The sequence below is a fragment of the Mytilus edulis genome, chromosome 4 (genome assembly GCF_963676685.1).
Source record: "Mytilus edulis chromosome 4, xbMytEdul2.2, whole genome shotgun sequence".
Taxonomy (NCBI): Eukaryota; Metazoa; Mollusca; class Bivalvia; order Mytilida; family Mytilidae; genus Mytilus; species Mytilus edulis.
In genome coordinates, this window is record NC_092347.1 from 21143250 (window position 1) to 21171236 (window position 27987).

Here is a 27987-nt window from a genome sequence, read left to right on the forward strand (position 1 = left end):
CAAAAGCAGTACCTACTAGTTTTACGTCAAGCCACATTCCTCGAGCGTTTACACATCTTTGACCTCTGACAATAATAACTGGACGATCCCATTCTAAGTAATCAATCAACCTGGTCAGACCAAACTCATATTATCTTTTTATCATTATCTGGTATATCAGGAAACACTGATTTTATTTTTTATATTGATATTAGAATTATCTGTACGGCAAAGTGTTAGACTTTTATTTTCGAAAACCCAACCATAAAGATTGTTCGTATTTGAGACCAATCGATAATCAATACCCAGTGGCTCTTGATTCTCGTTTTATTGGATTTGTTTCTTATAATCTTCAGTACATACTAGCATGGAAGTATTATATTGACAGGAACTCCAACGAAAAATTAACACATTCGCACCCCACTGATTTCTTTAGGAAAATAAAAGGTTCCGACTCAGTATGTCAAGTATGTGATAACTCCTTTGTGGGGTATCTGCGATGCCGCCCTCGCGTGTGTACTTTACAGAAACTGATCTTATCACGTGATCTGTTATCGATGGTCTAATCTACCTGCCAATGTAAATAAACACGGAAACTCCCGTGGCTAATTGCGAATCGCTACATGAATAACGACACCTGTTTCTATTCAATAATTAAAGACTACAGCTGAAACAATCTTAAAAATCGGTCCATATACATTAACAGAATGACAAAAGAAAATTAACTGTATTTGGAAAGAAGGTAAGATTATTTTTAGTTTTGTCTAATATGTTTTTATCACTAGAACTAGGAAATCGGAAAATATCGGATTATGCAGATTACATGACTCTGAAGTAGAGTGTTTGCAGAAAATAATTTGATGTCCGTGTAGTGTGCCTGATGGCGCCTGATAACTCAAATTTTAAGTTAAAGATTGTAAATTTTAATCGAGTGTAACACAAATATTAATAGTTTTCTCGATCGTAAAATGTAACTTTACATATTTATAGAAATTGTTTTAAGCACTAAGAGGTGGATAATTATACGCCCGTGATTGTCTCTCCATATAGTATGTATCAAGTTAAAACACAGATTACATGTACACCGTCTTTTTTTTTTTAAATTCAACCTGGTCCGAGATTGCTCTGGCGTCTGACGGATTTGTTTTGGGAAATTTATAAAATTTTCTTTTTCTTGAAATGAATGAAACATTTGACACCGGACTTTCAGTAAACAATTCAACAAGTGATTTGTTAGCAGTAAACCTCAATTATACATGCAGATTACAACTATTCGTTTCCTTACACAAGACATTTATTATAATTAAATATAAAAATAAGAAGATATGATTGCCAATAAGACTACTCTCCACCAGAGATCAAATGAAACAGAAGTTTTCAACTATAGGTCACCTTACAGCCTTAAACATATTTTAGCAAATCCATTTCATGTATGAAAAATTTTGTATTGCAGTCGGGTCCTTCACACGGAATCATCTTTTCTATTGAACATGTTTCAGATTTACAAAAGCAATAAAACTCTTCAATTTCTTCTCCGATAATTTTTTCAAATTCTTCATCATCAAAATCGTGCATGTCCATATTGATTAGTGAAATATTTGTAAATGTTGAGTTTATTAACATAGAAAACCTAAAAACTATAAATTGTCAACTGTCAAATATTGGCATGGTCGTTAAATGTCATATCCTTGACATTTATGTATACATCCGGTTACTTCGGTAAATTCCGTATTTACGAGTATCCCGAAAACGTCGTTGAACCCATGCATCGATACAACTAATTGAAAGATGTCAAATTAATTAACAGATACTTAACGATTTTGCGGCATCGCACTATAAACGTTTGAAGTCGGTTTGTTGGAGCTCGAGTTCCTGTCAATATAATACTTCCATGATACTAGTAAATCTGTAAAAGAGACAAGACCTCATCAAATAACATGTTGTCATATGCAAATATATATTATACATTATTATGTCCTATCTACCTGAATAATTGACCATTTGATGCCAAATTGAGTATCAAATTGTATGAATGTTATGTACAAGAAGACACCTTTTAAAAACTGAAAGTGCTTTCATTTGGTTGACAATAATACATGGGCAATAATCGTGCTCAACTGATTCTTAAACTATGGTTGGTAATTTTGTCAACCGGAAGGGACGTGCAAATGGCATTTGGTCTTTAAGGACAACTGTAACCACTGATAGCCTAATATAAAAAAAGAAGATGTGGTATGATTGTCAATGAGATAACTCTCCATAAGAGACCAAATGACACAGAAATTAACAACTATAGGTCACAGTACGGCCTTCAACAATGAGTAAATCTGATACGGCATAGTCAGCTATATAAGACCATAAAATGACAATGTAAACCAATTCAAACTAACGGCCTAATAAATTTACAAAAATGAACGAAAAAACAAATATGTAACACATAAACAAACGACAACCACTGAATTACAGGTTCCTGATTTGGGACGGGCACCTTTGTACAGAATGTTTCGGGGTTAAACATGTTAGCGGGATCCTAACCTTCCCCCTAACCTGGGACAGAAGGGGAAAAGTACAAAATAAGAACGAACTAAAAAAATCATTTGAAAAAGGCTTAACTCATCAGATGCATAAAAATCCAAATACTACAAAAAAAAGTAGATCTCGCCGAGTACTTGTACATCCCAACAACAAAAAGACGCTAGGTACAGATCTGAGAGTACTCTCAGTGATCTTACAGCTGGTTCAAAGCCACTAACAACTAATAAGAAATCATGCATCTAAGACTAAATTATCAATCAGTACACATCCAACATCGAATGGATTTAGTCTAAAGACGTAATTTAAACAGTCACAGAAAAACATATTACATGCAAGTAATGTTTAGTTTGCTTTTAATTTACTGATAACAAATCAATATAATAGAATTCACAATTTTGCGTCATTTGTTTCAGACGTTATGGGGCCTTCAGCGGACCACCAGTCCCCTGGCCAAAAATATTTTGCCTCACTTTTATAAAAGGCTAGTTATGGCCCTGATAGACGAATATTGCCCTCCAACTAATACCGATTAAGGTATTGTTATACTCCTCTGCTTCATTAAAATAGTTCTATTATCATCGTTTAGCATGAAATACAATTTGGGGTCTATTCAATGAATAGATTGCCCAAGTTTTATAAGGCAAAACATTTTGAAATTTTGGGTCCTTAATGCTCTTCCATTTCGTAATTTATTTGGTCTTTTTAACTTTTCTTTTCGAGCGTCAATGTTGAGTCTTTAGCAGATTAAACATGCGTCTGGCGTACATAATGTTAACCCTGGTGTGTATAATAAGTTTATTATACAATTTACGTAAGATAATTTATCTGTTCATATCGTTCCTTACATACACTTTATCTTAAAAGAAGGTATCAACAAATATGTATTGATAATATATATTGATAACATTGTTATAAATGTGTATCAAACGTCCATGGTAAAAAGGAGGAAGGTAACAGTTCGTTCATCCTTGCACAAACTAGGTAGGGTTTATATGTGCTCAAACAACGGACATGTACACTATTCTAAAAGATACATGGGCATTAACTTAATCGATGTAGCCTCGATTTTCTAATGGTACAAAATTGATTGACATTCGTGAAGGTCAAATCAGCAAATAGATACTGTATTTTCGTTTTAATTCTAATCAATTGATCACATTTATTGTGAAGATTTATGACGGATATCTCATGATCTTTCCATAGTTTGTGAAAAAAAGTTTTCTTTAGAATAAAAACAGAGCTTTTTATAAACACTAAATTTTCTGCAAAGCAGGATCCGCCCTTTTTACCCATACATTTTATTTAGTTGCGAAATTCAGTTTTGAGGCGGCAATTCCATGTTAAAATCTTGTTTAAAGATTGTCACATAGTTACTGGTCAATCCGAATAAATAATACTGACCTAGAAAGAACGTCTTGGGGTTTTTTATACAAAAATATCAGAATGTCATGATCAAGAACATCTGATAGCCAACAAAGTTGTGTCAGTCTTAGTGACACAGTACAGGCCTTTTACACCAACCGCAAGTCTCACCATGTTGAATTACTATCACATGGGTCAATGTCGTCGTAAAGTGCCTTATAGTAATTTACATCATCATTATGTCTTCAGATAATCATCTTTGGTAATCATTGGTAATACTTATATGTTTTATTATTCTTTCCATTTTTGTTTGCATTTTGTAGTATTTTAATAAAAGAGGGACATCTCTATTTAAACTTATAAAGGCGTTCTTATCCAAAATCTTTAAATAATACGCAAACACATCGATCTGATCATTTTTATCAATTCCGTTCATTGTATGTTTCGGGGATTTTTTTCATTTATATTAATATTTTTAAAATTAGTCAGACAAACATCATTTCAGATAGGATCGACCTACTAATTTGGATCAAAGAGCTTAATATAGTATACTCTACATAGAAATATCTGATACGTACGAGGATTGATGCTATTGTATATATATTTTCGGTTTAATTGATTGATAACAAAATCAAAATACATACCGATAAAAACAATATAAAATATTTTATTATAGTGTAAATTGGGTTTATCACATTGGTTGCACAGAATTATATTAATTTTCCATTGAGATAAAAACCGATAATTTCACATGTGAAATAAACGTGGTGATTGCACTCCTCTTACGTCATACAAATAGGCGTCGAGTACGTCGGATAAAAAAAAAGTGTAAATGCGTGGAAAAAGAAATAGTTCTCTACATTTTCTTCTTTTCTTTCATAAAAAGCCATTTGCCAGAGTAATAAAAAAGAATAACTAATCAAAGAATTCAAATATTGAAAAATATTCAACTCGTGGCCAAATAACACTACCCGCATTCGTGAATAATGTGTTGTTCGGTCACTTGTTGAATACATATGTATTTTTCCCTATTTGAATTCTTCGATTAGTTATTATATACATCTTTTATTATGAGTTTATTCAAAGGATTTAAAAGTTAACGCGGGCTTAGTTTTGTTATTATCCGCTCTTCTCATACGTGACAATTTCTTTACAAACCTAATTTGAACATCGTTCGGGACGAGCGGATAGTGAGATTCTCCTACTGGAAACCACGGTGCCCATGATTTTGTAGATGTACACTAAAAATCAAGATAAAAAAGATGATTCTTAAGGTTTTTTTTATTATTGGTCCAATGATTAAAACTTTACAGTAATCACAACTTGAACTGTCTTAACACAATAGCATAGGGTCCGATCTAAATAAGTGTTCTATAACTTTTTGGGTACAGAATCGTACACGGTGTCATAAAACATAATTTTGTAATTTTGAATTTTAAAGGAAAACGAATCCTCGATGCACACTCACGAATGATGCGGAAAATCATGAACTTTTTATAGACCAATTTCCTAAAGAAATAAAAGCAGAATTGTTTTTAACAAAGGCTCAAACAACTTACATCCCGGAATTAAATGCAATCAGTTTTAGATTTCTAAAAATATTGCCCTTTATAATTCGACTTTGAAGTCTCGCCAACTCTGATTTATCATTAATCACAGATATCTATCCTTCTATCTATTAGTTTAGGAAGTTTTGGCATTTAAAATAATTTATATATGAAGATTCTCAACATCTACACCGTCTTGACAGCGTTTCATGAGTGTGTTATGTCTTTGATTTGCTACATTAGTACCACTGTCATCATAAATATAATGAAGTAATGCAGAGTAATTAACTGTATGAAAAGTTGAATCGTATGAATAATATTGATCAACTTTGAATTAACTCTTATTCGAAGAATCATAATGTTTAGTATTTTACCCTTATAATTAGTTGTAAAATGACGGAAAGAGCAGTTTGGGAAAGTAAAGACAACGATGATTGCAGTGACGATGACGTCAATAAAGGTTCTGATGACGTAGAGAATGATGTTCCCAAAAATATGACAGACACACATTCTAAACTATGTAATAACGGGCACATACTATGTTATGGTACTATGGTATCTGTTATAAACATTGTGATAACGATTAGTATATGTGTGACAACAGTCGTATTCTTACCTGGTAAGTCCTTTTTCTAAACATTGTGCTAGCAAACAATCTTTCGGAGCACCAGAGATCACCCTAGCTTTTATTGGTGTTGATGTTTTTTTGTTTTTTATGTTGTTTTGTATATAAAAAAAAAGAAGAAGATATGATATGATTGCCAATGAAACTACTCTCCATAAGAAAACAAATGTCACAGAAATTGTGTATTGTTTTGTCTTTTTAAACCATACTGTAGCATTGTCAGTTCATTTTCGACTCATAAGTTTTTTTTATTAGGAATAAGTCTGATTTAGTTGCTTGAAGCCAAGCTATCACCTCGACAATAATGGTTACCTTTACTGAATCAATTTCTAAGCATAATTGTAAAGTCATTAAATGATTTATTCTTTTGCCTGTTTAGAATCCGATTACTTGTCATCATTATTGTTGCGAAATTAAATCTATGACAACTCGCAAATACTACAATTTTGTTTTTAATATTAATATCGATTTTATCTAGACTTCGAAACAAAATGATGTACATGTACTACTAAGAATTCACCATTTTGTTTTAATATCACAATCTATGGATGAAGTCAGTATCGTTTATTCGATATCATATTAAATTACGTTTATTTATAAAAGAAGAGGGGCAAAATATACCAGATGGACAGTCATTCTTTTAAATTAATAAATATTGTATTTGTCTCCCTTTCTATGTCCTGATTGTTGCAAGCGACATGTTTAATCGGGTGTATACCAAACAAAATATTTCTGTATATAAGCGATACCTAAGTAGCTCGTGCATTAAAAGGAAAGAATTTGAATAAGGACACATTGTTGCACTGTTTAACAAATTTTCGACAGACAAATAACCGAACACACCTTTCAAAATATATTATTTGTTAGTTGATAATATGTTTTATAATCAAAGATTTTGTAGGTAGTCTTTACCGTCGTCATGACTTTTAAGAATCATATTGTGATACAATGTAACATTTAATGATGGTGCTATGATAAACATAAATATGACCAACATGACAACTAAATGTGAATCGGGGATGAATCTCATTTAGTTGTTCAAAGCCCAATTACCATTTCTTAAAGTTGATTTAAACTGAACCAATGAAAAACCTTATCATAATATCATTAAATAAATATTTCCTTGTCCTGTCGAAAATCTTATTGGTTTTTTATTGATGAAACAAATATTAATTGAAACGATACATAGAAACTAATTATATGACATAGGTTACTTATTTTGAATTGACCAGCCTTTTTCATATCACAATTAACTGATAGTGTCAGTTTTTATCATTTTTATAGTCGATATTATAAATAATTAACACAAATACAATAAAAAAAATCCTCAAAATAACTAAAAACGGATCAAAATACAAAACCTGAAGATACGAATTCCTGTCACTTTCACTGTTATTTCAGCAGTATTCGTCTTAAGAGTTATTTCAAAGGTACAGAAAAACATGATATTTTTCAAATCGATAATATAACTTAATACAATTGCAAACGAGAAATAGTTTTTTATATCAGTCTTTTGTGTAATAATATAAATACATAATCACATTAGTAAACTTAAATCAATAGTTTGGTGTTAAAGATGTCATTTACGGATCCTTCTTCAATAGTAGTATTAGGCCTCAGTTCTTATGTATCTCATTAATTAACTTTAAATTTTTCAGATTACCAAAAGAATGGCTTTCATTTAAAAGAAGATATTTTTAGAATATCTGATCAGTTAGAAATTTTATCAACAGAACTGAAGACTTGTCGTTCAAAAACAATTGGGCCGACAAAGAATGAAAACGTTTTCCATGATAACCATGTTCTACAGAAACAAAACAGGAGACTGAAATCTGAGCTAAAAAGAGAAAAATCCAAAAAAGATAAGAGTTACTTAGGTATATTTTTATTTTCTTTCTGTATTCAATAGAACAACTTGTGAATATAGCAAATTGTGTTTGTTTTAATAACATTTAAGAACTAATAAAAAAAATTGAAGTTACCAAACAACTCTTTCATTTCTACTACTTTTCCCTAACATTTATTCATTGTTAGACTTACTGATTACTTGCTTAAAATCTGAACTATTCATGCATTGGTTTCCTTAACTTAAAAAAAAACAGTACGCTATCGTGTAAATATGCTTCCAGGAGAACTTCTATAACAAAAAACCTTACGTTTTGTTAAGTTGACTGAACAATCCAAAACATTTAATATTAATTTGTCGAACAGATATAACAACTTATCTATATTCTTATAAAAACATTGGTTATTTGATTTAAAAATGCTTTGAATGGGCGTTTAAATCTAGTCGACAATAATGTCCTTTCGATTGTCAGCATTCATAGATCTACGAAATCTTACAAAATATACTATAATTCAGTTAAATGATCCTTTAAATATATTAAGTATTCTGCTATGAAGAAAAGAGCAAACATGATATATACTTACATATCAATTTGAACTGTGATGGAATGATTAAAACGTTTACACAATAACTTCCTAAATAATAGAATTTGGTTTGAATTTTGATGATTCCACGGATACATATTTTTACATTATAATGGGATAACACGTTCTATTGTTGTTATATTATAGTTCGTTTCTGTGTGTGTTACAATTTGGCGTTGCGTCGTTTGTTTTCTCTTATTTTTGAGTGTAGATTGACATTGCGATAAGACGTGTCACGGTGCTTGCCTATCCCAGGTTCATGTATTGGGTTTTGATGTTGTGTTTGTTATTCTCGTGGGATTTTGTCTGATGCTTAGTCCGTTTCTGTGTGTGTTACATTGTAGTGTTGTGTCGTTGTTCTCCTCTTGTATTTAATACGCTTCCCTCAGTTTTAGTTTGTTACCCCGATTTTGTTTTTTGTCCATGGATTTATGAGTTTGAACAGCGGTATACTACTGTTGCCTTTAGCTATTTTTGATCCAACCATTATTGATACCGGAGTTAACTCCGGATTAGGAAATTTTCACCATGTTTTATTTATTTTGGTTTCAAACACTATTTATTTAAATCTAACATCAACATTCAGTCAATGTCTTGTTAAAACAAAACGAAATACGATTAAAAGATAAATAAGAATATACAAACACAACAACGACAACCGAAGACTAAACGACACAAATCCTTAAACAATGAAAGGTAAGGAAAGAAGAGCAAATTCTGCTCAATATGTGGAACCCGTCAAACTGCTCGTTTAATTACAACTCCGCTGATATATAATGTTAGTCTTATTTCGTAGTGTGACATTCGTGAAAAAAATGAATGAAATTTGATGATTACAATTTAAAAGACTACTTCAATTGTTGTTTTCATTTCAATAACACTATTTTCCCCCGTTTCGATCATCATTGCGGGAACATCATGTGTACTGTCAGTATGGTCAAGTCGTAGTAGAAGAAAGTAAATTAACGAAAATACCGAACTCCAAGGAAAAGGCTAATGTTAAACTGTTCGATTAAGGAGATGATTTGTTGTGATATTGAAGATAGGTTTTGAGGGAACGCTTCACTCTCTATCCATCCTTCGACCTGACAAACTTTATTAAATTTAAATAATATTTTATACATAAAATGTATATCAAAACATTACCTTTTGTCAACAGCAGTACAGTTAGGCAGAAAAAATATCAAACGTTTATAATCATCACTTAATTCTAGAAGAAGAAAACAGGAAACTAACAGCTGAACTACAAAAAGAAAAATTCTAAAAAGGTAACAGTTACTAACACATACATATATTTTATTTTCTCTGACAGAGGACCATTTTGAATCTTGCAACGTTAAATGTTTCTTATTTAGCGGATGAAAGTTAATGATTAACATTCAAATATACTGACTAACTTTCAATTTTCTTTTTTTCACTAATGATTATTCATAGGGATACTTTCTGATTCAATGCTTCTAATGTAAATGCTTTAGTTTACAATTTTAATCGCACATCTCATTTTCAAATGGTTAACAATAAAACAATATTTGAAGAAATAAAAACAACAACTAATCATACAGCGGATTGAGATCTACCAATCGAAAAAGCAGCCACCAGTGTGTTGGTGTTGTGAGGTAAATTCTTCAATGACGTCCCTTAGAATGATATGTTCTAGGCCGCAAGCTTACATTTGGACCGAAAACATATGAAAACTTTATAATGAATACTATGTTTTAGAAGAAGAAAACAGGAAACTGAAAGCTGAACTACAAATTGAAAAATTAATAAAAGGTAAGGGTACCGTACATTTACATAAAGTACAATATTGAATTTTATTAAAATTACTGATTAACTTTTCAGTTCTTCTTTTTACTCTAATGATTATTCATCAGGAGACGTACTGATTCCAAGCTAATAAAGAAAATCAAATTGAGACAGCATTGAAGCTTTGACTACAATTGTAATTTTATTGCAATAAAACATTTTTTGTGTCATAAACATATGTCTTCGGTATTTCAGAGCACCATTATTTTTTTTATCTGGGGTTTCTATAGAATATTTTGGAAACTTGAGCTTACATGGTTACTAAAACTTGTACACAGGTTAAATAAGGGGGAACTTTGATTGGTTAACTTCCAGTGATGGTTATTTTCTTATATGCAGTGAAATGTTATGCGATTTTTTTTCTATAGTACTGGACAGAATAAAACTTTACTCATGCCAAGTATTTCTTTATTTGAAACAACGATAAATTCTGCACAATGTTTTTAAAAGTGCAAATTTAACAAACATTAATGGGAGAAAATCATTGGTGGTATTACACCTTCAAATGGTTGATAATGAACTTTTTTGAAGTAATAGAAATACACAACAGGTACTAATAGTTCCGATATAAATCAAAATTATGAAATATTGCTATTTATGAACTAATTTTAACAGAAAAAAATATCAAATTTTAGCAGTTGAAATAAATTGTATTCTTATAGAATAAGGTATGTGTGTGCAATGCATCCAAATGATTTAAAAGGAAATTCAAGCCCATAAGTCGAAAACTAACTCTCAATGAAGTCAAAAACAAAATACAATAAAAAGATAGATAACAATATGCATAACACAAAATAGATAATTGAAAACCGAGCAACATTAACCCTTCATAAAAAAAACCTTGGATGACCTCATGTGGTAAGGAAGGAAGGAATTTAAATGACAATATTTGCTCACATTGTGATCAGTATATCGAGAAAATGATGTTCTGTCAGTATGCCAATCGTGAATTCTTAGTAGAAAATACGACAACTAAAATACTAAACTCCAAGGAAATGGCTGGTGTTGAACTGTCCATTTAAGGGCATGATTTATTTTGATTTTAAAGATAGGTTTGAGTGGTACATGTCGCTTCACTTTCCATTCGTCATTCGAACGAACACACTTTGTTAATTTAAAAAAAAAACATGTTTGTACATTAATTGATTGTAAAAACACATTCTATTCTTACCAACATAACAGTAGGTCAGTAACAATATGAACATTTTTTATAATGATCACTTTATTCTAGAAGAAGAAAACAGGAAACTAACAGCTGAACTACAAAAAGAAAAATTCGAAAAAGGTAACAATTTTAAGTAAATAAAAAACTATTCAATTAATGCTTGATAATAAACCTATTTTAAGAAATAAGAATACACAACAGGTAAATTTTATATATACACGTTCAAATGCTTTCTATGTAAATGAAAAATAATAGATGTGCTATTAATGAACTAATGTGAAAAGATAAAATATCAAATTTTAACAATTGCATTGAATTGTATTCTTATTGAATCATTAATGTGTGTTCAATGGAAGACAGCGGTACAAAAGGGTATTCAAGCTCATAAGTCGAAAACTCACTCGCAATGCAAGTCAAAAACGAAACACAATGAAAAGACAAATAACAATATTCATAATACAACATAGACAACTGAAAACCTAGCAACACGAACCCTACCAAAAAACCATGGATGACAGCAAGGACTGACGGAGAAAGTGCAGAACCTTCGTAATGGGTGGAACCCGTCATGTTGCTTATATAAATACAAATCCGATGATTTATTAAGTAAGTCTAATTTGGTAATGTGACATTCGTGAAAAAATACTGAACAGGACAGAAATTTGATAATTAAAGTTTAAAGGAAAACAATAACAATATTTTCCCTCATTACGAGATGTTCTGTCAGTATGCCAATCATCGAATTATAGAAGAAAGTAAAATATAAAAAAACCGAACTCCGAGGAAGAGGCCGATGTTGAATTATTCAAGTAAGGGGGTGAATTTATGTGATATTGAAGATGGGTTTGGGTAGTCACTCCACTTTCTAAACTTTAATTCTAAATAATGTTTTATACATTGATTGTTTGTTAAACCATTTGCGTTTGTCACCAACAGTTGGGCAGAAACAATATATAATTTTTATAATGACAACCATTTTCACTGAACTAGTACACATTGTTTTGGGAGCCAGCAAGAGTCCACCTCCGGATGCGGGATTTTCTCGCTTCGTTGAAGACCCGTTGTTGACCTTCGGCTGTTATTTGCTCGTTGGTCGGGTTGTTGTCTCTTTGACAGTTTTTCCCATTTTTATTCTCAATTTTCTTTAAATTTTCCTAAAAAATGTTTATGATTATCGCTTTGTTCTAGAAGAAGGAAACAGAAAACTGAAAGCTGACCTACAAAAAGAAAAATCCGAAAAAGGTAACAGTTACTTATATACATATATGTCATTTTTTTTTTTACGGAGAACCATTTTTGAATTTAGCAACTTTCGATTTTTCTGTCGGTATTTCATTTTTTTAGATGTTAAACTGTAAAGTAAAGGGGATAATTATTGTATTATTGAAGGTAGATTTGAATGGTAGCTAGCCTTCGTTCCACCGAGTAAACTCCTTTTCTTTAAATGATGTTTTTTTTCCGTCACTGATGAGTCTGTTGTAGACGAAACGCGCGTCTGGCGCATATACAAAATTTCACTCCTGGTATCTATGATGATAATAAAATTGAGAATGGAAATGGGGAATGTGTCAAAGATACATAAATTATACATAATACATTAAAAAATTACTTTGTTTTAGAAAAAGAAAACAGGAAACTGAAAGCTGAACTACAAAAAGAAAAATCAAAAACCGGTAGGAGAACTGTACATTTATATAAAGTAATAATAGTCATTAAAATTACTGTCTAACTGTCCAGTTTTTTTTCCCTTATGATTATTATTCGAGAGACGTTTTGATCCCACACTCACAAAGAAAATCAAACGGAGAGAGCATCGGAGCTTTAATGTACAATTGTGATCATATTGCTCAATTTTAAATAATTAAGAATTCAATTTGTTGGTAAAAAATAAAGCTATTTTAGGGAATAAAAATAGACATCAGGTACTCATTCATCTGTGTATGATCTTCAAATTGACTAAGCACCCAACAGTGTGTTTACATTGCCCGGTAATTGTATATTTCATATTTGTGTTGATGTGCTATGTAATATTTTTGTTATTATTGTCTTTTGTTTCTGCAAATGTGCTTTGTCTATATGCCTTGTTCATCTTTAAGGACACATTTACTTGGTTTTTTAGTGATCAATTCGACGTGTATCGGTACTTGTACATCCCGTCATTGTGTTGTTTTGCTATGGTAATAATTTGTATTCGTGTCTTTCGTGTTTGCTTGTGTGCTTTGTCTTGATGTAGCGAATTCACCTGACAATATCGCACTACAAACTGCTCAGAGTCTGAATTGACCAGTTTGTGTGCTCGACCAGTGAAATCGAACACACATTTTACTCGACTAGTCTCGACATTGTTTCGACTGTACTTAACTGTACTCGACTAGGTCTCGACTTCACTTAATTAGTCTGATTCAGTACTTGATGATCTTTGTGTAGTCTGAAATGGTCTTGACCAAGAATCGACCTGTCTCGACCTGTCTTGACTAGTCTCGACCTGTCTCGACTAGTCTTGACCTTCAAATTTAGTTTTGACTGGTGTAAATCAGCCCATCTTACTAAATTAAATATTGATCTTACAAAATTCATGCTTATTAGGTAGTTTGATTTATTGCTTCGAAATGAAAGAATTTAATTTTACAATAGGTAAAAATAAAAATTATTATATAAATTCAGATAGGCATCTTTAATTTTTTTTAGAACTTTTTCAAATCAACTTGGATTTTCATCAAACTATGCAGCTATCTTAGATATATATTACGCTTACTGAATCCCATGTCATTTTGTTTTTTGTTGTATTACTGTCAAATTCAAGAATTAAATTAATCTAGGTAAAAAAAAAGCTAGAATTTGCAGTTCCAACGAAATAGAGATAGTACACTTTAAATTTTTTAATAACTTTTTCAAATCAACTCGGATTTTCATCAAGTCAAGACTGGTTGAGACTGCGTCGAGACTAGTCGAGACAGGTCGAGATTAGTCAAGACAGGTCGAGCCTTGGTCAAGACCATTTCAGACTACACAAAGATCATCAGGTACTGAATCAGACTAATTAAGTAAAGTCGAGACCTATTCGAGTACACTTAAGTACAGTTAAGTACAATCGAGACAATGTCGAGACTAGTCGAGTAAAATATGTGCTTGATTTTACTGGTCGAGCACAAACACTGGTCAATTCAGACTCTGAGCAGTTTGTAGTGTTGGTATATTGGTATTTATTCATATTCTGACATGACGTTTTGATAATATTAAAAAGCCGACACGGGTAAAAATATTAACAATGTAAAAATATTTAGGCTTTCTTTAAATCTTAATTATTAGAATTTGATGTAAGGATACGATCAGAATTGTTTCTGAAACTGATAGAGGTATATAATTTTTAAACCACGATATTATATTAATATCTTAATAAATAACGGTAAAGGGGATAGTTATTGTGTTATTGAATGTGGGTTTGAATGGTAGCTACACCTTCTATCCGTCGTTCGATCGAGTAAACTTCGTACCTTCAAATGTTGTTTTACTTCTTTTGATTCGAATGTAACTGGTGAGTCTTTTGAAGACGAATCGTGCGTCTGCCGCATATACAAAATTTGGCTCCTGATATTTATTATAATAAAATTGACAAAGGAAATTGGGAATGTGTCCAAGCGACAACAACCCGACCATAGAGCAGACAACATGAGTTTATTTATACATAAATTATACATAATACATAAAAAAAAATACTATGTTTTAGAAGAAGAAAACAGGAAACTGAAAGCTGAACTACAAAAAGAAAAATCCAAAACCGGTAAGATGACTGTACATTTATATAAAGTAATAATAGTCTTTAAAATTTTTGACTAACTGTCCAGTTCTTTCCCTTATGATTATTATTCGTGAGACGTACTGAATCCACACTCACAAAGAAATCAAATGGAGAGAGCATTGGAGCTTTAATGTACAATTGTGATCACATTGCTCAATTTCAGATAATTAAGAATTTAATTTATTGATCAAAAATAAAGCTATTTAAGGGAATAAAAATGAACACCATGTACTCATACATCGGTGTATGATCTTAAAATTGACTTAGCAGCCAACAGTGTGTTGACATTGCTCGGTAATTGTACATTAAATAATTGTGTTGATGTGCTAAGGAAGATTCTTTATTAATGTCTTTTGTTTCTGCAAATGTGTTTTGTTTATTTGCCTTTTTCGTCTTTAATGACACATTTCCTTGCCTTTGTAGTGAACAATTCGACTTGTATCGGTACTTGTACATCCAATCATAGTGTTGTTTTGCTATGGTAATGATTTGTATTCGTGTCTTTCGTGTTTGCTTATGTGATTTGTCTTGGTGTAGCAAATTCACCTGACGATATTGGTATATTGGTATTTATTCATATTCTGACATGACGTTTTGATAATATTAAAAAGCCGACACAGGTAAAAACATTAACAATGTCAAAATATTTAGGCTTTAATTAAAACTTGATTGTTAGAATTTGATGTAAGGATACGATCAGAATTGTGTCTTCAACTGATTGAGGTATATAATTGTTAAACCACCATATAATAATAATATCTAAACATACAAAAGTAAAGGGGATAGTTATTGTGTTTTTGAATGTGGGTTTGAATGGTAGCTACACCTTCTATCCGTCGTTCGATCGAGTAAACTTCGTAACTTCAAATTTTGTTTTACTTCTTTTGATTCGAATGTAATTGGTGAGTCTTAATTGTTTTCCTTGTATCTATGATGATTTTTTTATTAGACGAATCGTGCGTCTGGCGCATATACAAAATTTCGCTCCTGGTATTTATTATAATGAAATTGAGAAAGGAAATGGAGAATGTGTCAAAGCGACAACAATCCGACTATAGAGCAGGCGACATGAGTTTATTTATAAATAAATTATACATAATACATAAGAAAAACAATTATATGTCTTAGAAGAAGAAAACAGGAAACTGAAAGCTGAAAGCTGAACAACAAAAAGAAAAATCCCAAACCGGTAAGAGCACTGTTAATTTATATAAAGTAATTATAGTCATTAAAATCACTGACTAACTGTCCAGTTTTTTCCCCTTATGATAATTATTCGCAAGACGGACTGGTCCCACGCTGACAAAGAAATCAAATGAAGAGAGCATCGGAGCTTTAATGTTTAAATTGTGATCATATTGCTAAATTTCAAATAATTAAGAATTCAATTTATTGGTAAAAATGAAACTATTTTAGGGAATAAAAAAAAACATCAGGTACTCATACATCGGTGTATGATCTTCAAATTGACTAAGCAGCCAACAGTGTGTTGACATGACTCGGTACTTGTACATTTAGTATTTGTGTTGATGTGCTATGGAGTATTGTTTTATGAATGTTATTTGTTTCTGAAAATGTGCTTTGTCTTTAGGCCTTTTTCGTCTTTAATGACACATGAGCTTAGTTTTGTAGTGATCAATTCGACGTGTCTCGGTACTTGTACATCCCGTCATTGTGTTGTTTTGCTATGGTAATAATTTGTATTCTTGTCTTTTGATTTTGCTTATGCGCTTTGTCTTGATGTAGCGTATACACCTGACGATATAGGGATATTGGTATTTAGTCAAATTCTGACAGGATGTTTTGATAATATAAAAAAGTCGACACGAGTAAAAACTTAAACAATGTCAAAATGTCCAGGCTTTAATTCAGTCCTAATTTTGTTAATTTGATGCAAGCATACGATCAGAATTGTTTCTTAAACTGATAGAGGTATGATTTTTAAACCACCATATTATATTAATATGTGAGCTTCGAAAGTCAAGTATACGTAGTTCGTGCATTTCTGCGAGTAGGGTTAATAAAATTTCAAACAAATATACTTTAATGTGGGTTAAAATTCGTTAGCTGTCATATTTCTATAGATTATATTGATTATGTATAACTTTCATTGAAGCTAGTGAATAAATGTTGTCTAAAATAATTCGTTTGGTGTGCTATATGTATGCAAGGGCGACATCACTTTGACTATGTTTAATTTGAGTGGGGTTGAGGTATCAAAAAACATATTTAAGCCCGCCGCATTTTTTGCGCATGTCCCATGTCAGGGGCCTCTGGTCGTTATTAGTCTTGCTTGATTTTCAATTTTAGTTTAGTATGACGTCCATTTTCACTGAACTATTAACCTATTTGTTAAGGGGCCAGCTGAAGGACGCCTCTTGATGCGGGAATTTCTAGCTGCATTGATGACCGGTTGGTGTCCTTCGGCTCTTGTCTGCTCTATTCTCGGATTGATGTCTCTTTGACACATTACCCATTTCCTTTTCCATTCTTGATTTTAAAATTAATTCCTAAAAGTCTATTAAATCATTAGGTGTAGTGTCTCCCTTGAACAGGTAAAACATGAGTTTATTTATACATAAATTATACATAATACATAACAAAAAAAATACTATGTTTTAGAAGAAGAAAACAGGAAACTGAAAGCTGAACTACTAAAAGAAAAATCCAAAACCGGTAAGATGACTGTACATTTATATAAAGTAATAATAGTCATTTAAATTTTTGACTAACTGTCCAGTTCTTTCCCTTATGATTATTATTCACGAGATGTACTGAATCCACACTCACAAAGAAATCAAATGGAGAGAGCATTGGAGCTTTAATGTACAATTGTGATCACATTGCTCAATTTCAGATAATTAAGAATTTAATTTATTGATCAAAAATAAAGTTATTTAAGGGAATAAAAATGAACACCATGTACTCATACATCGGTGTATGATCTTGAAATTGACTTAGCAGCCAACAGTGTGTTGACATTGCTCGGTAATTGTACATTAAATAATTGTGTTGATGTGCTAAGGAAGATTCTTTATTAATGTCTTTTGTTTCTGCAAATGTGCTTTGTTTATTTGCCTTTTTCGTCTTTAATGACACATTTCCTTGCCTTTGTAGTGAACAATTCGACTTGTATCGGTTTGTACATCCAATCATAGTGTTGTTTTGTTATGGTAATGATTTGTATTCGTGTCTTTCGTGTTTGCTTATGTGATTTGTCTTGGTGTAGCAAATTCACCTGACGATATTGGTATATTGGTATTTATTCATATTCTGACATGACGTTTTGATAATATTAAAAAGCCGACACGGTTAAAAACATTAACAATGTCAAAATATTTCGGCTTTAATTAAATCTTAATTGTTAGCATTTGATGTAAGGATACGATCAGAATTGTGTCTTCAACTGGTTGAGGTATATAATTGTTAAACCACCATATTATATTAATATCTAAACATACAACAGTAAAGGGGATAGTTATTGTGTTATTGAATGTGGGTTTGAATGGTAGCTACACCTTCTATCCGTCGTTCGATCGAGTAAACTTCGTACCTTCAAATGTTGTTTTACTTCTTTTGATTCGAATGTAACTGATGAGTCTTTGGAAGACGAATCGTGCGTCTGCCGCATATACAAAATTTGGCTCCTGATATTTATTATAATAAAATTGAGAAAGGAAATGGGGAATGTGTCCAAGCGACAACAACCCGACCATAAAGCAGACAACATGAGTTTATTTATACATAAATTATACATAATACATAAACAAAAAAACTATGTTTTAGAAGAAGAAAACAGGAAACTGAAAGCTGAACTACAAAAAGAAAAATCCAAAACCGGTAAGATGACTGTACATTTATATAAAGTAATAATAGTCATTAAAATTTTTGCCTAACTGTCCAGTTCTTTCCCTTATGATTATTATTCGCGAGACGTAGTGAATCCACACTCACAAAGAAATCAAATGGAGAGAGCATTGGAGCTTTAATGTACAATAGTGATCACATTGCTCAATTTCAGATAATTAAGAATTTAATTTATTGATAAAAAATAAAGCTATTTAAGGGAATAAAAATGAACACCATGTACTCATACATCGGTGTATGATCTTAAATTTGACTTAGCAGCCAACAGTGTGTTGACATTGCTCGGTAATTGTACATTAAATAATTGTGTTGATGTGCTAAGGAAGATTCTTTATTAATGTCTTTTGTTTCTGCAAATGTGCTTTGTTTATTTGCCTTTTTCGTCTTTAATGACACATTTCCTTGCCTTTGTAGTTAACAATTCGACTTGTATCGGTTTGTACATCCAATCATAGTGTTGTTTTGCTATGGTAATGATTTGTATTCGTGTCTTTCGTGTTTGCTTATGTGATTTGTCTTGGTGTAGCAAATTCACCTGACGATATTGGTATATTGGTATTTATTCATATTCTGACATGACGTTTTGATAATATTAAAAAGCCGACACGGGTAAAAACATTAACAATGTCAAAATATTTAGGCTTTAATTAAATCTTAATTATTAGAATTTGATGTAAGGATACGATCAGAATTGTGTCTTCAACTGATTGAGGTATATAATTGTTAAACCACCATATTATATTAATATCTAAACATACAACAGTAAAGGGGATAGTTATTGTGTCATTGAATGTGGGTTTGAATGGTAGCTACACCTTCTATCCGTCGTTCGATCGAGTAAACTTCGTACCTTCAAATGTTGTTTTACTTCTTTTGATTCGAATGTAATTGGTGAGTCTTTGGAAGACGAATCGTGCGTCTGCCGCATATACAAAATTTGGCTCCTGATATATTTGGCTCCTGATATTTATTATAATAAAATTGAGAAAGGAAATTGGGAATGTGTCCAAGCGACAACAACCCGACCATAAAGCAGACAACATGAGTTTATTTATACATAAATTATACATAATACATAAAAAAAAAATACTATGTTTTAGAAGAAGAAAACAGGAAACTGAAAGCTGAACTACAAAAAGAAAAATCCAAAACCGGTAAGATGACTGTACATTTATATAAAGTAATAATAGTCATTAAAATTTTTGACTAACTGTCCAGTTCTTTCCTTTATGATTATTATTCGCGAGACGTACTGAATCCACACTCACAAAGAAATCAAATGGAGAGAGCATTGGAGCTTTAATGTACAATTGTGATCACATTGCTCAATTTCAGATAATTAAGAATTTAATTTATTGATCAAAAATGAAGCTATTTAAGGGAATAAAAATGAACACCATGTACTCATACATCGGTGTATGATCTTAAATTTGACTTAGCAGCCAACAGTGTGTTGACATTGCTCGGTAATTGTACATTAAATAATTGTGTTGATGTGCTAAGGAAGATTCTTTATTAATGTCTTTTGTTTCTGCAAATGTGCTTTGTTTATTTGCCTTTTTCGTCTTTAATGACACATTTCCTTGCCTTTGTAGTTAACAATTCGACTTGTATCGGTTTGTACATCCAATCATAGTGTTGTTTTGCTATGGTAATGATTTGTATTCGTGTCTTTCGTGTTTGCTTATGTGATTTGTCTTGGTGTAGCAAATTCACCTGACGATATTGGTATATTGGTATTTATTCATATTCTGACATGACGTTTTGATAATATTAAAAAGCCGACACGGGTAAAAACATTAACAATGTCAAAATATTTAGGCTTTAATTAAATCTTAATTATTAGAATTTGATGTAAGGATACGATCAGAATTGTGTCTTCAACTGATTGAGGTATATAATTGTTAAACCACCATATTATATTAATATCTAAACATACAACAGTAAAGGGGATAGTTATTGTGTCATTGAATGTGGGTTTGAATGGTAGCTACACCTTCTATCCGTCGTTCGATCGAGTAAACTTCGTACCTTCAAATGTTGTTTTACTTCTTTTGATTCGAATGTAATTGGTGAGTCTTTGGAAGACGAATCGTGCGTCTGCCGCATATACAAAATTTGGCTCCTGATATATTTGGCTCCTGATATTTATTATAATAAAATTGAGAAAGGAAATTGGGAATGTGTCCAAGCGACAACAACCCGACCATAAAGCAGACAACATGAGTTTATTTATACATAAATTATACATAATACATAAAAAAAAAATACTATGTTTTAGAAGAAGAAAACAGGAAACTGAAAGCTGAACTACAAAAAGAAAAATCCAAAACCGGTAAGATGACTGTACATTTATATAAAGTAATAATAGTCATTAAAATTTTTGACTAACTGTCCAGTTCTTTCCTTTATGATTATTATTCGCGAGACGTACTGAATCCACACTCACAAAGAAATCAAATGGAGAGAGCATTGGAGCTTTAATGTACAATTGTGATCACATTGCTCAATTTCAGATAATTAAGAATTTAATTTATTGATCAAAAATGAAGCTATTTAAGGGAATAAAAATGAACACCATGTACTCATACATCGGTGTATGATCTTAAATTTGACTTAGCAGCCAACAGTGTGTTGACATTGCTCGGTAATTGTACATTAAATAATTGTGTTGATGTGCTAAGGAAGATTCTTTATTAATGTCTTTTGTTTCTGCAAATGTGCTTTGTTTATTTGCCTTTTTCGTCTTCAATGACACATTTCCTTGCCTTTGTAGTTAACAATTCGACTTGTATCGGTTTGTACATCCAATCATAGTGTTGTTTTGCTATGGTAATGATTTGTATTCGTGTCTTTCGTGTTTGCTTATGTGATTTGTCTTGGTGTAGCAAATTCACCTGACGATATTGGTATATTGGTATTTATTCATATTCTGACATGACGTTTTGATAATATTAAAAAGCCGACACGGGTAAAAACATTAACAATGTCAAAATATTTAGGCTTTAATTAAATCTTAATTGTTAGAATTTGATGTAAGGATACGATCAGAATTGTGTCTTCGACTGATTGAGGTATATAATTGTTAAACCACCATATTATATTAATATCTAAACATACAACAGTAAAGGGGATAGTTATTGTGTTATTGAATGTGGGTTTGAATGGTAGCTTCACCTTCTATCCGTCGTTCGATCGAGTAAACTTCGTACCTTCAAATGTTGTTTTACTTCTTTTGATTCGAATGTAACTGGTGAGTCTTTGGAAGACGAATCGTGCGTCTGCCGCATATACAAAATTTGGCTCCTGATATTTATTATAATAAAATTGAGAAAGGAAATTGGGAATGTGTCCAAGCGACAACAACCCGACCATAAAGCAGACAACATGAGTTTATTTATACATAAATTATACATAATACATAAAAAAAAATACTATGTTTTAGAAGAAGAAAACAGGAAACTGAAAGCTGAACTACAAAAAGAAAAATCCAAAACCGGTAAGATGACTGTACATTTATATAAAGTAATAATAGTCATTAAAATTTTTGACTAACTGTCCAGTTCTTTCCCTTATGATTATTATTCGCGAGACGTACTGAATCCACACTCACAAAGAAATCAAATGGAGAGAGCATTGGAGCTTTAATGTACAATTGTGATCACACTGCTCAATTTCAGATAATTAAGAATTTAATTTATTGATAAAAAATAAAGCTATTTAAGGGAATAAAAATGAACACCATGTACTCATACAACGGTGTATGATCTTAAAATTGACTTAGCAGCCAACAGTGTGTTGACATTGCTCGGTAATTGTACATTAAATAATTGTGTTGATGTGCTAAGGAAGATTCTTTATTAATGTCTTTTGTTTCTGCAAATGTGCTTTGTTTTTTTGCCTTTTTCGTCTTTAATGACACATTTCCTTTCCTTTGTAGTTAACAATTCGACTTGTATCGGTTTGTACATCCAATCATAGTGTTGTTTTGCTATGGTAATGATTTGTATTCGTGTCTTTCGTGTTTGCTTATGTGATTTGTCTTGGTGTAGCAAATTCACCTGACGATATTGGTATATTGGTATTTATTCATATTCTGACATGACGTTTTGATAATATTAAAAAGCCGACACGGGTAAAAACATTAACAATGTCAAAATATTTAGGCTTTAATTAAATCTTAATTGTTAGAATTTGATGTAAGGATACGATCAGAATTGTGTCTTCAACTGATTGAGGTATATAATTGTTAAACCACCATATTATATTAATATCTAAACATACAACAGTAAAGGGGATAGTTATTGTGTCATTGAATGTGGGTTTGAATGGTAGCTACACCTTCTATCCGTCGTTCGATCGAGTAAACTTCGTACCTTCAAATGTTGTTTTACTTCTTTTGATTCGAATGTAATTGGTGAGTCTTTGGAAGACGAATCGTGCGTCTGCCGCATATACAAAATTTGGCTCCTGATATATTTGGCTCCTGATATTTATTATAATAAAATTGAGAAAGGAAATTGGGAATGTGTCCAAGCGACAACAACCCGACCATAAAGCAGACAACATGAGTTTATTTATACATAAATTATACATAATACATAAAAAAAAAATACTATGTTTTAGAAGAAGAAAACAGGAAACTGAAAGCTGAACTACAAAAAGAAAAATCCAAAACCGGTAAGATGACTGTACATTTATATAAAGTAATAATAGTCATTAAAATTTTTGAATAACTGTCCAGTTCTTTCCCTTATGATTAATATTCGCGAGATGTACTGAATCCACACTCACAAAGAAATCAAATGGAGAGAGCATTGGAGCTTTAATGTACAATTGTGATCACATTGCTTAATTTCAGATAATTAAGAATTTAATTTATTGATCAAAAATAAAGCTATTTAAGGGAATAAAAATGAACACCATGTACTCATACATCGGTGTATGATCTTAAATTTGACTTAGCAGCCAACAGTGTGTTGACATTGCTTGGTAATTGTACATTAAATAATTGTGTTGATGTGCTAAGGAAGATTCTTTATTAATGTCTTTTGTTTCTGCAAATGTGCTTTGTTTATTTGCCTTTTTCGTCTTTAATGACACATTTCCTTGCCTTTGTAGTTAACAATTCGACTTGTATCGGTTTGTACATCCAATCATAGTGTTGTTTTGCTATGGTAATGATTTGTATTCGTGTCTTTCGTGTTTGCTTATGTGATTTGTCTTGGTGTAGCAAATTCACCTGACGATATTGGTATATTGGTATTTATTCATATTCTGACATGACGTTTTGATAATATTAAAAAGCCGACACGGGTAAAAACATTAACAATGTCAAAATATTTAGGCTTTAATTAAATCTTAATTGTTAGAATTTGATGTAAGGATACGATCAGAATTGTGTCTTCGACTGATTGAGGTATATAATTGTTAAACCACCATATTATATTAATATCTAAACATACAACAGTAAAGGGGATAGTTATTGTGTTATTGAATGTGGGTTTGAATGGTAGCTACACCTTCTATCCGTCGTTCGATCGAGTAAACTTCGTACCTTCAAATGTTGTTTTACTTCTTTTGATTCGAATGTAACTGGTGAGTCTTTGGAAGACGAATCGTGCGTCTGCCGCATATACAAAATTTGGCTCCTGATATTTATTATAATAAAATTGAGAAAGGAAATTGGGAATGTGTCCAAGCGACAACAACCCGACCATAAAGCAGACAACATGAGTTTATTTATACATAAATTATACATAATACATAAAAAAAAAATACTATGTTTTAGAAGAAGAAAACAGGAAACTGAAAGCTGAACTACAAAAAGAAAAATCCAAAACCGGTAAGATGACTGTACATTTATATAAAGTAATAATAGTCATTAAAATTTTTGACTAACTGTCCAGTTCTTTCCCTTATGATTATTATTCGCGAGACGTACTGAATCCACACTCACAAAGAAATCAAATGGAGAGAGCATTGGAGCTTTAATGTACAATTGTGATCACACTGCTCAATTTCAGATAATTAAGAATTTAATTTATTGATCAAAAATAAAGCTATTTAAGGGAATAAAAATGAACACCATGTACTCATACAACGGTGTATGATCTTAAAATTGACTTAGCAGCCAACAGTGTGTTGACATTGCTCGGTAATTGTACTGTAAATAATTGTGTTGATGTGCTAAGGAAGATTCTTTATTAATGTCTTTTGTTTCTGCAAATGTGCTTTGTTTATTTGCCTTTTTCGTCTTTAATGACACATTTCCTTGCCTTTGTAGTTAACAATTCGACTTGTATCGGTTTGTACATCCAATCATAGTGTTGTTTTGTTATGGTAATGATTTGTATTCGTGTCTTTCGTGTTTGCATATGTGATTTGTCTTGGTGTAGCAAATTCACCTGACGATATTGGTATATTGGTATTTATTCATATTCAGACATGACGTTTTGATAATATTAAAAAGCCGACACGGTTAAAAACATTAACAATGTCAAAATATTTCGGCTTTAATTAAATCTTAATTGTTAGCATTTGATGTAAGGATACGATCAGAATTGTGTCTTCAACTGATTGAGGTATATAATTGTTAAACCACCATATTATATTAATATCTTAACAAATTACGGTAAAGGGGATAGTTATTGTGTTATTGAATGTGGGTTTGAATGGTAGCTACACCTTCTATCCGTCGTTCGATCGAGTAAACTTCGTACCTTCAAATGTTGTTTTACTTCTTTTGATTCGAATGTAACTGGTGAGTCTTTGGAAGACGAATCGTGCGTCTGCCGCATATACAAAATTTGGATCATGATATTTATTATAATAAAATTGAGAAAGGAAATTGGGAATGTGTCCAAGCGACAACAACCCGACCATAGAGCAGACAACATGAGTTTATTTATACATAAATTATACATAATACATAAAAAAAAAATACTATGTTTTAGAAGAAGAAAACAGGAAATTGAAAGCTGAACTACAAAAAGAAAAATCCAAAACCGGTAAGATGACTGTACATTTATATAAAGTAATAATAGTCATTAAAATTTTTGACTAACTGTCCAGTTCTTTCCCTTATGATTATTATTCGCGAGACGTACTGAATCCACACGCACAAAGAAATCAAATGGAGAGAGCATTGGAGCTTTAATGTACAATTGTGATCACATTGCTCAATTTCAGATAATTAAGAATTTAATTTATTGATCAAAAATAAAGCTATTTAAGGGAATAAAAATGAACACCATGTACTCATACATTGGTGTATGATCTAAAAATTGACTTAGCAGCCAACAGTGTGTTGACATTGCTCGGTAATTGTACATTAAATAATTGTGTTGATGTGCTAAGGAAGATTCTTTATTAATGTCTTTTGTTTCTGCAAATGTGCTTTGTTTATTTGCCTTTTTCGTCTTTAATGACACATTTCCTTGCCTTTGTAGTGAACAATTCGACTTGTATCGGTTTGTACATCCAATCATAGTGTTGTTTTGCTATGGTAATGATTTGTATTCGTGTTTTTCGTGTTTGCATATGTGATTTGTCTTGGTGTAGCAAATTCACCTGACGATATTGGTATATTGGTATTTATTCATATTCTGACATGACGTTTTGATAATATTAAAAAGCCGACACGGTTAAAAACATTAACAATGTCAAAATATTTCGGCTTTAATTAAATCTTAATTGTTAGAATTTGATGTAAGGATACGATCAGAATTGTGTCTTCAACTGATTGAGGTATATAATTGTTAAACCACCATATTATATTAATATCTAAACATACAACAGTAAAGGGGATAGTTATTGTGTCATTGAATGTGGGTTTGAATGGTAGCTACACCTTCTATCCGTCGTTCGATCGAGTAAACTTCGTACCTTCAAATGTTGTTTTACTTCTTTTGATTCGAATGTAATTGGTGAGTCTTAATTTTTTTCCTTGTATCTATGATGAGTTTTTTATTAGACGAATCGTGCGTCTGGCGCATATACAAAATTTCGCTCCTGGTATTTATTATAATGAAATTGAGAAAGGAAATGGGGAATGTGTCAAACCGACAACAATCCGACCATAGAGCAGGCGACATGAGTTTATTTATAAATAAATTATACATAATACATAAAAAAAATACTATGTTTTAGAAGAAGAAAACAGGAAACTGAAAGCTGAACTACAAAAAGAAAAATCCAACACCGGTAAGAGCACTGTTAATTTATATAAAGTAATTATAGTCATTAAAATATCTGACTAACTGTCCAATTTTTTCCCCTATTATTCGCGAGACGTACTGGTCCCACGCTGACACAGAAAATCAAATGAAGAGAGCATCGGAGCTTTAATGTACAATTGTGATCACATTGCTCAATTTTAAATAATGAAGAATTCAATTTATTGGTAAAAATTAACCTATTTTAGGGAATAAAAATAAACATCATGTACTCGTATATCGGTGTATGATCTTCAAATTGACTTAGCAGCCGACAGTGTGTTGACATGACTCGGTACTTGTACATTTAGTATTTGTGTGGATGTGCTATGGAGTATTGTTTTATAAATGTTATTTGTTTCTGAAAATGTGCTTTGTCTATATGCCTTTTTCGTCTTTAAGGACACATTTACTTGTTTTTTTAGTGATCAATTCGACGTGTCTCGGTACTTGTACATCCCGTCATTGTGTTGTTTTGCTATGGTAATGAGTTGTATTCGTGTCTTTCGTGTTTGCTTATGTGATTTGTCTTGATGTAGCGAATTCACCTGACGATATTGGTATATTGGTATTTATTCATATTCTGACATGACGTTTTGATAATATTAAAAAGCCGACACGGATAAAATCATTAACAATGTTAAAATATTTAGGCT

At 31.6% G+C, this 27987-nt stretch overlaps 1 protein-coding gene and 1 long non-coding RNA gene across 2 annotated transcripts; both read left to right on the top strand.

The window, feature by feature from the left end:
- Positions 1 to 3428: 3428 nt before the first annotated feature.
- LOC139521292 (uncharacterized) lies at positions 3429 to 7957 on the top strand. The gene is made up of 3 exons (XM_071314766.1): positions 3429 to 3495; positions 5810 to 6042; positions 7707 to 7957. The coding sequence occupies exons 2-3, from the start codon at positions 5817 to 5819 to the stop codon at positions 7955 to 7957; spliced, it is 477 nt and encodes a 158-aa protein (XP_071170867.1). The 5' UTR covers positions 3429 to 3495; positions 5810 to 5816.
- Positions 7958 to 11513: 3556 nt separating this feature from the next.
- On the top strand, positions 11514 to 13122 carry LOC139518398 (uncharacterized). Its single transcript, XR_011663332.1, has 3 exons — positions 11514 to 11569; positions 12638 to 12691; positions 13069 to 13122. It is a non-coding gene; the product is annotated as an uncharacterized lncRNA (long non-coding RNA).
- Positions 13123 to 27987: the final 14865 nt, after the last annotated feature.